This window comes from Salmo salar, chromosome 23 (genome assembly GCF_965601325.2).
Source record: "Salmo salar chromosome 23, fSalSal1, whole genome shotgun sequence".
Lineage (NCBI taxonomy): Eukaryota > Metazoa > Chordata > Actinopteri > Salmoniformes > Salmonidae > Salmo > Salmo salar.
In genome coordinates, this window is record NC_138313.1 from 11,420,419 (window position 1) to 11,435,070 (window position 14,652).

The 14,652-nt window shown below is 43.4% G+C and overlaps 1 protein-coding gene across 2 annotated transcripts in view; it reads left to right on the forward strand.

Annotated features, from left to right (window-relative positions):
• The window catches only part of LOC106584046 (N(G),N(G)-dimethylarginine dimethylaminohydrolase 1), a 114,202-nt gene that overhangs the window by 87,487 nt on the left and 12,063 nt on the right, over positions 1 to 14,652 (forward strand). For both annotated transcript variants that reach the window (XM_014168856.3, XM_014168855.3), the window contains exons 2-4: positions 2,774 to 2,873; positions 3,739 to 3,812; positions 7,705 to 7,824. In XM_014168856.3, coding sequence (XP_014024331.1) covers positions 2,774 to 2,873; positions 3,739 to 3,812; positions 7,705 to 7,824 — 294 coding nt within the window. The remainder of the gene's footprint in view (positions 1 to 2,773; positions 2,874 to 3,738; positions 3,813 to 7,704; positions 7,825 to 14,652) is intronic.

Sequence of the window (14,652 nt, forward strand, 5' to 3'; positions counted from 1 at the left end):
TGGTGTAGCACTGGGGACAATTTGCATATATTCACATATTCACATTCACATTTATTCCTTTAAGTACACCATGTGGAACTACATGAAAATCCTTTTTTATTTTTGTTTCAAACCATTTTAAAATGTTGATCCCAATGTCACACAATGGCCCCATTGTCTATAGAAATACCCATATACTAGCCCAGAGTTTCCCAAACTCGGTCCTGGGGCCCGCCCCTGGGTGCACGTTTTGGTTTTTGCCCTAGCACAACACAGCTGATTCAAATCATCAAAGCTTGATAATGAGTTGGTTGTTTGAAATCAGCTGTGTAGTGCTAGGGCAAATACCAGAACGTGCACCCATGAAGGGCCCCAAGACCGAGTTTCGGAAACCTTGTACTAGCCTATATTTTCCCCTCCACCGTATGTATCTGCACACCCTCTGAGCTTTGTTTGACTTTAGGGAACCCCTCCACCAGTCCACCACCCACACACCTCTAGTCTGTATCTGTCATGCACTGAACACCCCCAATTGTATTTTCCAGTCTGGGCTAATTTACTCATCCATGCAATGTAAACATCTAATCCGTAACCGTTTTGGGGGTCCGGGTGGAAAGAACGAGACGTACGGGCACCCAGAACTGTTCCCCGCTCCATTTCTCTCTCACACACACACACACACACACACACACACACACACACACACACACACACACACACACACACACACACACACACACACACACACACACACACACTCCCCCCCATCAGCGCCTGTCTGTATTCAGGGGTCGGTGCGTTTGACTCCCGGGCCCCAGTTGGCGTCCCTGGGACAGATCACCTCCTGTGAGGTCACGTCAGAGGAAATGCCTGAGGGGTGAAGTCAAGGGGGTTAGTCTGTGTGTGCGTGCGTATCTGCGTGGTGCGTGCGTTTGTACTCCCACCCGTTAGTTGGTGGATTGTTGAAGATTCCTGGAGGCTGCAGCTGTGATGGCACAGGCAGAGGCTCCAGTCCTGTCACAGTGTGCCACATGGGGAGGCAGAGGGGAAGGAGAGGGGCAACTGCAGTGGTGGAGGCTGGGCAGCTGTGGGGGAATGGTGGAGTAGCACTGGGAGAAGGGAAGAGTAGTGAGAAGTAGAGAGAAATGGAGATGAAACTGAATAAAGTGGAAATCTTGACTTACTTGATTTGGTTCCTTACGCAATATGAGGCCAAAGACAAGTGGAAAGTAGATCTGAAATCTATTGTGCATCATTCAAAACAACTTTTGTCCCCTTAGGGCAATTACTATGCATCTTAATTGGAGTGCTGAAGGTGTTGCACTGATAACCTTCTGAACGAAAACATGTCTGTTCTAATTTCAATAGCTATTTGGTCCAATTAAAACGGCTATTTTCCATGCTGTTTATTAGATAGACATTCAGTAGTGACTTCATATTATCTACTTATGACCACTAATGAACTAGAGTACAGTGTACCTATAGGTGAAAAGGAGACTATGTTCTTGGGAGCTGAAGAAGAGGGAGGAGAGCGAGAAGAAAGGGGAAAATGTGGATAAGGTGGTGGAGGAGATGCCTTGAGTGCTCTGTGGGATGCTGCGAAGTGGTTGAGTTTGTGTTGAATGAGGTTGAGCCGTAGCAGATGAGGAACCGGCCGGTACAGCCTGGTCTGTGTGATGATAGTTTACACAGGTGCTGTTGTGTCTGAGAGCCAGGGCCACAAGATCGTCCAAAATCACATCAGAGTCCCTCTACAAAACAAACCCATGCAGCCTTCCAAAAAAACCTCATAGAACTTAAAGGGTAATTGGGCCAGTTTCTCATGTTCTACTATGTTTCATTGAGGAACCAAGGGAGGTCTTGGATTTGTGTGTGGATGTGTGTAATGCATAACGTGTCTGTATGCGTGTGTGGGAGAGTGAGAAACTGTGTTTGTGTTATCTGTGTTGTGCTGTGCCGTGGCCTGCATGGCAGTCTCTACCTGGATGACTTCATGGCTTGGCCCGGGTGTCTGGTGTGAGGAGAAGCAGAAGCCTTCGATTAGTGAACAGCTAGGCTGAGGTCATGGTGAGATAGGGGCCTGTGGAAACACTGATGTTACACTAACATCACATTGGCCCCAGGCCCCGCGGCAGTCACAGCTCCCTGGGGACCCCCAAAACCCGGGACAGTCAAAACCAGAATAGGTGGACCTCACACCAGGCGAAACTGACCAAATCCAGTCCACCACCAAACAGCTGGTCCTCTTCTATGGAGACACACACACAAGGGCAGCTGACCCAGAGAACGAGCCAGGAACTTTGACTTGGATGGATTGTTTTTTAATCCGCCAACCTTTTTTAGGTTAGTGTTGGTCTCTTCCTACCCCATTTCAACCGCCGTGGCCATATAAAAAGTTTTACATACTTCCTCTGTTATGACATAACCTTGTGGCTCGCAGAGATGATGTCATGATGATCTCTTGGACAGACTGGTTTGGTTTACGTGATTCGTTCTCTACTCAGGAACCTGGCTGATGTTGGATCATGTGCCTTTTCGCTCGTGTTATGTAGCAATATGATGACTTGATCATAATACCTTTCTCTGGACACTGTTTATTAGGCTGTCCCAGGTATTCATTTCCATATATCATTGAGAGCTCTCCTATTGGTGTGTCACGTGTGTGTACTATATCTCATTACAATAAAAGTCTTTCCAATGAATGCTTTGTGTGTGCATCTGTCCGTGACCGCACGTGCCTAGATAGGCACTTGTGTATGTGCCTTAACCCTGTCTGTCTATGTGTGTTTTCTAGACGGAGGCCATGCGGCGAGCTCTGAAAGAGCTGGACCTTAACATTGTTGAGATGTCAGATGAGAACGCCACTTTGGATGGAGGAGACGTCCTCTTTACAGGTACACAACGTTCCACTAATCGCACACCGTTAAAACCACGGGCATCACCATCCTCTTAGTTATCACTATGGAAACGGATACAGTATACAGGTATTCAGCAAAGCTAAACATGTATGACCACTTGATCATGCAAAGGATATGACCCATCACCACAGGTGGTGAACAAATATTGTTCCTGAATAACTCATTCGGAATAGTGAAGTAGTTGAGGTGACCTCAACTAAAATGGCGTACAAATGTCAACTGGCTGACTGTCATATCTTTCTATGTGACCTCACAAGAGTGTTTTTCCTTACAGCAGTCTGCATGAATGAAAATTATTAGCTCAGATGGCAATATTATACCCCCATCTCACACACACACACCCCATTTCATCACAATAGGAGCCTTGGTCCACAACAGGCATCTCACAATCAACTAGCTGAGAACATAGTGTAGGTAGAGAGCTAGTGAGGTGAGGTCTTTATTGTGGTCTACTCTGTACATTCTGTAACAGTTGTGCAGCTTTGCCTGTGAATGTTATGTGGGTCATGCTCTTCACCGTGCAGGGCTTGGAAAAAGCACTAGAACACTTAATTGAGTTTCTAGACGCTGGCTCTCTGTGGTGCGTTCCTCCCATCTCCGATCCAGCTGAAATGGGTTTCACTTGGCAGGCAGGGCTAGGAACATTTCCTCTTGGCAACGTCGTGGCTAAGGGCTCATTTATAAAAGTTCAACGGCTACGCCCATTCTCTCTGCAATGCTCTTGACTGGTGACCCAAACGTTCAGGCCATACTTTCTCTCTCTCTTTCTGTTCTATCTTTCTCTCCATCTGTCTTTCTCTCCATCCATACTGACCACAGGTTGTTGTCTGTTTCTCCTCAGGTAGAGAGTTTTTTGTGGGGCTTTCCAAACGCACCAATCAGAAAGGAGCAGAGATCCTGGCCGATGTGTTCAAGGTGAGTGAGAACAGACTAGGGCAGTGGACCCTGGGAATATTCAGACTGACTTCCTGTGTCATCAAGCCACCATTACTGACCCCCTGAGGTAATCATGGTCTCATTCAAGGGCCTCAAGGCATTTAAATCCGCTATTGATTCGGAAATTGATTAGATGGCAAACATGGTGTCTCAGGAATGTATGGCCAGCTGAGATGAATTGATCATACTGTATACATATCGAGGAGAGAAACCAGAAAAAAACAGCAGAACGATTGTTGCCATTGTCACCATATGGCCATCACTTAGGAGGATCAGGAGAAGAGGGTGATTCCAGTGGTTTCGGGAAAGAAGGCCTTTTGCTGATTCATGGGTTCATTTCCTGGAGAGTTCAACCCCCAACAGGAATTTGACCTTTCCTCGCTGCCCTGTTTCCGCTCCTGTCTGTGTCCAATTTAAATTCCACCATGGTATCTCTCTCAGCCTCTCACTGTTATTCATTATCCTTGATAAGTCAGGTATTGATGATGGAAAACATACAAGGCTTTTTCCCCTCTACAGCTCCCATTGTTTTTCCTCCTTCCTTTATTAAATTCAGGATCATTTTACAGCCTGTTCTGTTCAGGCCAGGATTTTCCACAGATGTGATTGGGGGGTTAAATATGTAAAGGACATTCTCTTATCCTCATTTTATGATCCTTGTTGAGTGCAGGACACGTGAGAGGACGATCAAAGTGCAGGGGAGACATCTCTACCAGGCTATTGTCTTTTAAAGTACGCCTTGGAGAACATAAATCCGCTATCGGACATCAAAATATCACCTCGCAAGTTGCGAGACATTTTATAGTACAAAGTCACTATTAATGAATTACTTTGTGTCGGGGTCGAAAAAAGGCTATCCACCACGCAGAGGGTATACAAATTAAATTCCGTATCACCACACGGTTTAAACGAAGAACTAGATTTCACCTCCTTCCTGTAGGCCAAATTTAGACTCATACAAAAACACTGTCCATATCATATTTTGCATATAACTTATGAGTTATCCCCACATATTTATGAACAACCAGATGTCCTTTATGGTAAGCTATCTCATAAACCAGACACCTAAGGCAATTGATTCATGCCTGATACCCCCAGTAGGCCTTTGTGTCTGCTCCCATACCTTCAAATTCTGTATTTCTTTGTGATTGTAACTTGTATATAGGTAGACCAGAGAATCAAGGTTATTATAGTAAACTAATGCGAAAATGAATCATGAAAAAAAACAATGAATTAACAAACCTTCTTGAAAATCTAAAACAATACTGAAACTATTACCTTAGACCCCGAAACTAACTAAAATAAAAACCCATCATGAATTATGTTCACTTTTAGTTTTTTTCCTAAACTTTGGGCATAAATCTAATGGGGTTATCAATAGGATCTAATGGGGTTATCAATAGGATCTAATGGGGTTATCAATAGGATCTAATGGGGTTAATCAATAGGATCTAATGGGGTAATCAATAGGATCTAATGGGGTAATCAATAGGATCTAATGGGGTAATCAATAGGATCTAATGGGGTAATCAATAGGATCTAATGGGGTAATCAATAGGATCTAATGGGGTAATCAATAGGATCTAATGGGGTAATCAATAGGATCTAATGGGGTTATCAATAGGGTCTAATGGGGTTATCAATAGGGTTTAACATTTTTTTTTGGGGGGGGGGTTCAAGCTACTGAATCAAAATGACAAAAACAGTAGGCCATTTCAGTCAACTAAATGCCCTTTCTTTTCAGTCAAATTTTAGCCACATCACATTTGAATTGCTTCAGTAACCTATAGTAAACATCACTGACTTTCATGTGCACAAAAATACAGGAAACATCAACAAAGTGTCTTAATAAGGCATTGGGCCAATACGAGCCAGAACAGCTTCAATGGACCTTGGCATAGATTCAGCATAGTGTCTAGAACTCACTTGGAAGGATGTGACACCATTCTTCCACAAGAAATTCCATAATTTGGTGTTTTCTTGATGGAAAACTGGAGCAGCACCTGTCTTAGCAGTTACTTGTACATAGCCTTGTACTGCCAACATATTTTTCTGCATAACATCCTATCGCATGATTCTCTTCCCAGCAACCAAACTGGCAGAAGAACACATTACAATGTAGCATTTTTTATTTTTTTATATCACACCCCTTGACAGGGCTCCAGATTAGTGTGAGCAACTTTTTCATAATTTGTTCACACTATTTTGTTTTTTCGGCGAGACGCAATATATTTTTTATCATTCACCTTATAAAGTAATTTGCAGTGCTTTTGCAGCGTGGGGGGACCAGGCCTCATCGTGATTGGCTCCAGCAAACCGGCTCAGAAAGCCCTGAAGGTATCAGTCACCATTGAGTACATGGGTCATGCAAGATGTTCAGATATTTTTTATCATTCACCTTATAAAGTAATTTGCAGTGCTTTAGACTGTATACTAGACAACTGAGATGGTAGGAAACTCAATAAATAAGTTGTTCATCTAACATGTCCAAGCGGGAATGCATGGTTCAAAATATTCTTGTGCAACCTAATCCAGTGATTGTCATGAATTGTGAGTTGTCAATAGGGTGTTGTTCTATTTTACTGTTAAGATAGGGCTCCAGGAGGACAAGGAAGAGCTGGGGATGAGGAGGAAAGGACAATAGTGGAAGTGCATAAAGATGGCGGCCCCTATGCACTTACCACAAATGCCTCATTTGCTGCATTGTACATTGCTCTCCTTTACCTTTTGTTTAGTCAATAGCACAGTATACATGATCCCAATTCTAGCTCCAAGACGGCGGCAATTTGAACCTAAAAAGTACTGATTTATTGGCGCGCTGAAACATGTTGCACGTCGTAGTTTAAAAACTCAGTGGATAGTGGTAAAACAAACATTCCGACTGTCAGGAAATGCTGTTCCTTCAGAGAGGATCGATTTGCTTTAATCTAGGCCTACTGTTAAAGTGGCACTGCAGTCGCCCTTTCACCTCATTTAACACCTCAATAGGTGGTCCAGGTAAGTCATGACACACTTAATATGGACCAGGCCAGAGAAACAGGGGCAGATATCGGTCAGATGACAAAGCGGAGTGAATTGACACTCCATATAACGTGTCCATTCCTGCCTCAGTGAACCTGGGATTCCAACCCATGCCACAACACAACACACTCCAGAAGCTAATTAATAGCCCACCAGAACCCCTGTTACCATGGGGTAGATATGGTATGACAGACCAAAGTAGGATGACACCACATCATCAGTCGCTCTCTGAGCAGTAGCGGTAGTCTGGTGCTCCAGAAACTAACCATGGAACAGGGAGCTCTAAACTAGAACTATAGCCATGGGGTAGATGAGACAGAACAGAGCAGGATGACACTCAACATCATCAGTCTTTGTCTGAGCAGTAGCCAGGCGGCCGTATAAGAGTGTCTGGCATGCGAGGCCAGAGAAAAACACAGCTCCCACTAAAAACTAGCCTCTGCCAAGTCCTCAAAAAGTCCTCCTCCTCCACATTTACTGGATTGGTTGAACAGTGCAGAAGAGAACCTCCCGACAGTTTCTTCTCGTTGAGACCAGTATATAGGGGATCTAATGTCAAGAGTTTAATTTACGCCTGCTAGGTTAGGTTTTTACAGACTGAGGGGAGGGGCCAGTGGCCTGGGGCTCTGGTGACCTCAGACTCTCAACCAACCAGTGGCCTGGGGCTTTAGTGACCTCGTCTCTAAGACTCTCAACCAATGTCGGTTAGGTTACCTTTCCCACTGGGACCTGTCTAGTTAGGGCTTGCATGTTTGCAGAACTATGCTGTGTAATCCAGTAGGTTTGTTGTGTGTTTGCAAGACTATGTCCACGGTCCCTGTAAAGCAGTATGGTTGTTGTGTGTTTGCAGGACTATGCTGTATCCACTGTCCCTGTCACTGATGGTCTACACCTGAAGAGCTTTTGCAGCATGGGAGGACCAGGCCTCATCGTGATTGGCTCCAGCGAACCGGCTCAGAAAGCCCTGAAGGTATCAGTCACCATTGAGTGCATGGGTCATGCAAGATAGACCTATGTTCAGAGGACAGAGTTGGACTTACTTTCTTACTTTCCTTTGCAGCATCTTGTAAATTACATTTAGATTAATATATGTTTAATAGTATTTGCAGAAAACATAACTGAAATAAAACTCCTATCCCATCCCAATAGATTTTCTTCAAGTTCAATTTGTGGTGATCATTCTCATACAAGCACAAAATTATTAAAACAGTACCGTGCTTAATTGCTTTCTCTTTTCAAGAGCTATTGCAAGTTACCCATAATCATAACTCAATGTTTTAAAATCCAGGTAGCAAATAATGGACCCTATCAGATGTTTATGTAGTTGGTGCTGTATATTAACTAATGGGTTCTAACTTTAAACATTTTTGTCAGTTTACAATTTTACGATGAATGCTTGTCACATTTAAAAAACACAAAGACTGCTGGAAATCCCAGAAGGCAAGATCGGTGGAGGAACATATTCCCTGTTGCCTACTGTACATGGTAAACTGTAAATCGCACTTCACTTTTTAATATGGAAAATGGCTGAAATAATTTTTCTACAATATTCACAAGACACAATTAGTCTTTATGGAATAAAAATCTAATTTCTTTCAATTATATGTGGAAATCAATGACGTACAGTGACTTCAGAAAGTATTCACACCCCTTGATTTTTTCCACATTTTGTTGCTACAGCCTGAATTTAAAATTGTATAAATTTACATTTTAAATCACTGGCCCCCATAATGTCAAAGTGGAATTGTGTTTTTTGAAGAAAAAAAATCGAATTAAAAATGAAAAGCTGAAATCCCTTGAGTCAATAAGTATTCAACCCCTTTGTTATGGCACACCTAAATAAGTTCAGGAATAAACATTTGCTTAACAAGTCCCATTATATGTTGCATGGACTCAGTCTGTATGCAATAATAGTGTTTAACATGATTTTTTTATGACTACCTCATCTCTGTACCCCACACATACAATTATCTGTAAGGTTCTTTAGTCGAGTAGTTGAATACAGATTCAACCACAAAAACCTGGAAGGTTTTCCAATGCCTCGCACAGAAGGGCACCTAAATCAAATATTGAATATCCATTTGAGCATGGTGAATTTATTAATTACACTTTGGATGGTTTATCAACACACCCAGTCGCTACAAAGATACAGGCGTCCTTCCTAACTCAGTTGCCGGAGAGGAAGGAAACCATTGACGCCAATGGTGACTTTAAAACAGTTACAGAGTTTAATGGCTGTGATAAGAGACAAATGAAAATGGATCAACAACATTGTAGTTACTACACAATACTAACCTAATTGACAGAGTGAAAATAATAAACATATTCCAAAACATGTATCCTGTTTGCAACAAAGCAGTATTCAAGTAATACTGCAAAAAATGTGGAAAAGCAATTCACTTTTTGTCCTGAATACAAAGTGTTATGTTTGGGGCAAGTCCAGTACAACACATTACTGAGAATTGCTCTCCATATTTTCAAGCATAGTGGTGGTTGCATCATGTTATGGGTATGCATGTAATCGTTAAAAATTGATTAAAAAAATTAACAAGCAAAATCCTAGAGGAAAACCTGGTTCAGTCTGCTTTCCACCAGACACTGGGAGATGAATTCACCTTTCAGCAGGACAATAACCTAAAACACAAGGCCAAATCTACACTGTAGTTTCTTACCAAGAAGACAGTGACTGTTCCTGAGTGGCCGAGTTACTGTTTTGACTTAAATCTACTTTAAAATCTATGGCAAGACCTGAAAAAGGTTGTCTAGCAATGATCAACTACCAGGTGTGAAAAGCTCTTAGAGACTTACCTTGAAAGACTCGCAGCTGTAATCGCTGCCAAAGGTGCTTTTACAAAATATTGACTATGGGGTGTGAATACTTATGTAAATTAGATATTTCTGTAATTCATTTTCAATAAATTTGCAAACATTTCTAAAAACATGTTTTCACTTTGTCATTATGGGATATTGTGTGTATATTTTTTAATTCAGGCTGTAACAACAAAATGTGGAATAAGTTAAGGTGTATGAATACTTTCTGGAGGCACTGTACTGTATATAAACCCTGGACAGCCTACGCAATGTCTAGGCCAATAAGAGCCTTTGAAGCCACCGAGCTGCCATTATCCTACTCCTCTGATTAATGGAAGTGAATCAGGGAAAACGATATCCCACATTAAAATAGCCAGCTAGTCAACAATGCCACGATGTGCACCAGCCAGCACTAATTCAAGGGATGTGGGAAGAGATTTCATATGCAAGTATCTAAAATGTAGTTTTTGGTCTATTTTGAGAGACAGACTGCTCCTGACAGCTTCTGGTACTGTGTAACCATAGCAACACAAGCATGCAAATATCTGTGTATGCTAGCTAGCGACCTCTTACAATTAGTGGAGTCGGCTATTTCAGCATCACCCGTTGCTGACAGGAGTATGAAATCGAGCAGACAGGCATGCAATCTCCATAGACAAACATTTGCAGTAGAATGGCCTTAATGAAGAGCTCAGTGAATTTCAACGTGGCACCGTTATAGGATGCAACCTTTCCAACAAGTCACTTTGTCAAATTTCTGCCCTGCTAGAGCTGCCCCGATCAACTGATTGTGCTTTTATTGTGAAGTGGAAACATCCAGGAGCAACAACGGCTCAACCGAAAAGTGATAGGCCACACAAGCTCACAGAACGGGACCACCGAGTGCTGAAAAAAATAATCTGTCCTTGGTTGCAACACTCACTACTGAGTTCCAAACTGCCTCTGGAAGCAAAGTCCACAAGAACTGTTCGTTGGGAGCTTCAGGAAATGGGTTTCCATGGCCGAGTAGCCGCACACAAGCCTAAGATCACCATACGCATTGCCAAGCGTTGGCTGGAGTGGTGTAAAGCTCACTGCCATTGGACTCTGGAGCAGTGTAAACGCATTCTCTGGAATGATGAATCACTCTTCACCATCTAGCAGTCCGACGGACAAATCTGTTTTCGGCGGATGCCAGGAGAACGCTACCTGCCTGAATTCATAGTGGAGGAATAATGGTCTGGGGCTGTTTTTCATCGTTCAGGCTAGGCCCCTTAGTTCCGGTGAAGGGAAATCTTAGCACTGCAGCATACAATGAGATTCTAGATGATTCTGTGCTTACAACTTTGTGGCAACAGTTTGGGGAAGGCCCTATCCTGTCTCAGCATGACAATGCCCCAGTGCACAAAGCAAGGTCCATACAAAAATGTTTTGTTGAGATCGGTGTGGAAGGACTCGACTGGCATGCAAAGAGCCCTGACCTCAACCCCATCGAACACATATTATAAAAACAGCACATTTTTCTCTCTGCACCATGGCGAAATGTGTTGAAATGCAGTAAGTTAGTTGAATTTCTAGATTTTTTTTAATGCCCGGGGCCCCAAATGTGGTCGTCCCGCCAAGCAGGTGTGTGTGCTCCATTGTCTGACGTGTCAGTCTGTTTCGTGTCTCTACCTCGTACTGTGTATTGACACAGAGTTGCGTGCCAGGCGTGTGTACACTACACTACAGTCTGTGATTTGGAGTGGTGTGTGCATGCCAGTGTCCTGCTTTGATAAACAGGGCCATCTGGCATCATTGAAGCATAAGGTAAGAATTCTTCTGGGGCCTCCTCAATATGCACAAGGACTTAATTAACTTATCTAACACTTTAGATAAGATTATTAGGCATTACACTCACTGGACAGTTTATTAGGTACACCCATCTAGTACTAGGTTGGAACCCCCTTTGCCTCCAGAGCAGTCTGAATTCGTCGGGGCATGGAAACGTTGCTCAATTGGTATCAAGGGACCTAACCACACCACCAGCCTGTACCTCCCACACCATTCCACCACCAGCCTGTACCATTGACACCAGGCAGGATGGGGCCTTGGACTCATGCTGCTTACGCCAAATCCTGACTCTGCAATTAGCATGACGCAACAGGAACCAGCAAGGTTTTCCACTCCTTAATTGTCCAGTGTTGGTGATCGCGTGCCCACTGGAGCCGCATCTTCTTGTTTTAGCTGATAGGAGTGGAACCCGGTGTGGTCGTCTGCTGCAATATCCCATCCGTGACAAGGACTGATGAGTTGTACATTCCGAGATGCTGTTCTGCACACCACTTTTGTCTGCGCCGCCATCGGCCTGCTTGGGGCCCCAGATAGCATATGACAGCAAAATGTGCAGAATTGCAGGAAATTTCCTTTAAAACAGCAACATTTTTTCTCAGCCTCATGGCGAATTGTGTAGAATAACAGAAAATGTGCTTTAAAACTGCTAAATGTTCTCAGCCTTGTGGCATAATGTGAGCAAAAGCATGATATGACCTATAAAAATAGCATTTATTTTTTTTCCATGGCAAAAAGTATAGAATTTCAGGAAATTTGCTTTAAAACGACATCATTTACTCTTACCTAGCCTCATGACAAAATGTGTAGAATAGCATTATAATACAGAAAATTATTCTCTTGGCACCATGGCAAAATGTGTTGAAATACAGTAAGTTAGCTGAATCATTTTTTTAAATGCCTCTGGGCCACAAATGCGGTAGTCCCGCCAAGGTCTGTGTTCTCCCTTCTCTCCTGGATTTCAAAATGTGTCACATTCTGTTTCGTGTCTGTACCGTGTACTGTGTACTGTGTATTGACACAGAGTTGCCTGCCAGGCGTGTTTACACTAAACTTACCCCAAATCCTGACTCTGCCAAGAAGCGGCAAGGTTTTTCCACTCAAATCGAATTTTAGTTGTCACATACACATGGTTAGCAGATGTTAATGAGAGTGTAGCGAAATGCTTGTGTTTCTGGTTCCGACAGTGCAGTAATATCTAACAAGTAATCTAACAAATTCACAATGACTACCTTATACACACACAATATAAGGGGATGGAATAAGAATATGTGCATATAAATTGTCCAGTGTTGGTGATCGCGTGCCCACTGGAGCCGCTTCTTGTTGTTAGCTGATAGGAGTGGAACCCGTTGTGGTCGTCTGCTGCAACAGCCCATCCGTGACAAGGACTGATGAGTTATACGTTCCAAGCCTTTCTGCACACCGCTGTTGTACTGCGTCGTTATTTGCATTGTTAGCTTGAACGATTCTGGCCATTCTCCTTCGACGTCTCATCAACGAGCTGTTTTTGCCCAAGGACTGCTGCTGACTTTGTTTTTTTGTTTGTCGCCCCATTCTCGGTAAACCAAAGAAACTGTTGTGTGTGAAAATCCCAGAAGGCCGGCTGTTTCTGAGATACTGGAACCGGTGCGCCTGGCACCGACGGTCATAGCACGCTCAAAGTCGCATAGGTCACTCGTTTTGCCTGCTTTATATAGCAAGCCACGGCCACGTGACTCTCTGTCTGTAGGAGTGAACCATTTTTTTGTGAACGGGATGGTGTACCTTATAAACTGGCCACTGAGTATATATGAACATTCTTCATAGGTGACAGGGATGAACAGATTTGAGCGACTCTCAAACATTGCCAAGGTGGCCGATTCTTTCTCACAAAAAATGTGGATGCCGAGGTTGTCTTCTCGTGGTGGGGCTCAACAAAACCAAAACTTGAAACATTTTGGCCCTTGATGGAACCGTCTCTTACAACAAAGAACACAGGCGTTAAAAGGAGGGAGGGAGAGGAGTCTGCAGAGAGAGAGGAGAGGGGGAGGGATGAATTTAGAGAAAGCTATAGGCAGGATGAGAGAGAGGGGGGAGAGAGTTGGGATGGAGAGAAAGTTAGGTAGAGGCACTGTGTAGTATGGGGATGGAGAGGGAGAAGAGAGAATAGGGGGTGGGGGAGAGCAGGCTGGAGGGGAAGGGACGGAGAGGCAGGAGGAGAGATGGAAGTGGATGGAGGTGGAGAGAAATACTTGAATATAATACATACTTGTACATTTGTCAAATAGGACCAATGTAAGCACCCACCTAATTATTTGTATTATTATAATATTGTTTCTTCTTTTGTCTTCGATATGAATGGATTTGTCAGATGTTTTACTTCATTTTCCCGTTGTTTTTAATAGTTCCGCCTGGTAATAAATCACCATAATAAGAATAATGGAAACAGTTCTTAATGAGTTTGCAAATGCAAACGTTTTATTTGGTCTTTGTATTGAATAGTATTTCAGGTGACACATTTGATGCTCGAAATAACTGCAGGCCATCTTGCCCACACCCCTGTACTGAGATCAAACTGGAGATCATATTGCTCTAACTCAACTCACCCCTGAGTGATGTAGAACAAACAGGGGAGCACACCTCATTGAGAGGAAGGCTTCTTCAGTGTAAAGCAGAAACAGTACGGTACAGACAGGGCAATGCATGCTTCACTACTTGGTCATTTTCTATCTCAGAGGAGCTCCCATATACCCCCAAGCATTACTTTGGAAGAACCAGAGTTGGACCAATGCGAGGGATGTTTGGATCTTTGGGGATTTGCAGGGTTGTCATTGCCTTTTCCCAGGTATTCCCAACGTTAACTCTGATTGGGACTGTAGTCATGAAAACCGATCAAGTTTAAAGAGCGTTTATTTTACATTGACACTATTTCTTTTTTTCTCTTTTCATTTTTGGCTCTGTCTCAATATACTGTATCTGTACAGCCCTGTGCTCCCTCCTCCTCCTCCCTCCCTCCCGCTCTCCTTCCCCCTCTGTCAGGCATTCACTACGCTGCGTAACATGGCAAGACAGGTCATCACACGTGTTGACTCAACCCCCCCCTTACCTCACACACGACAACAGATCCCCCCCCCCCCCCCCCCCCTCTCTGCGGTTTGATGACTGCCTCTGACTACAACTTCTACAAGCCTGTAGA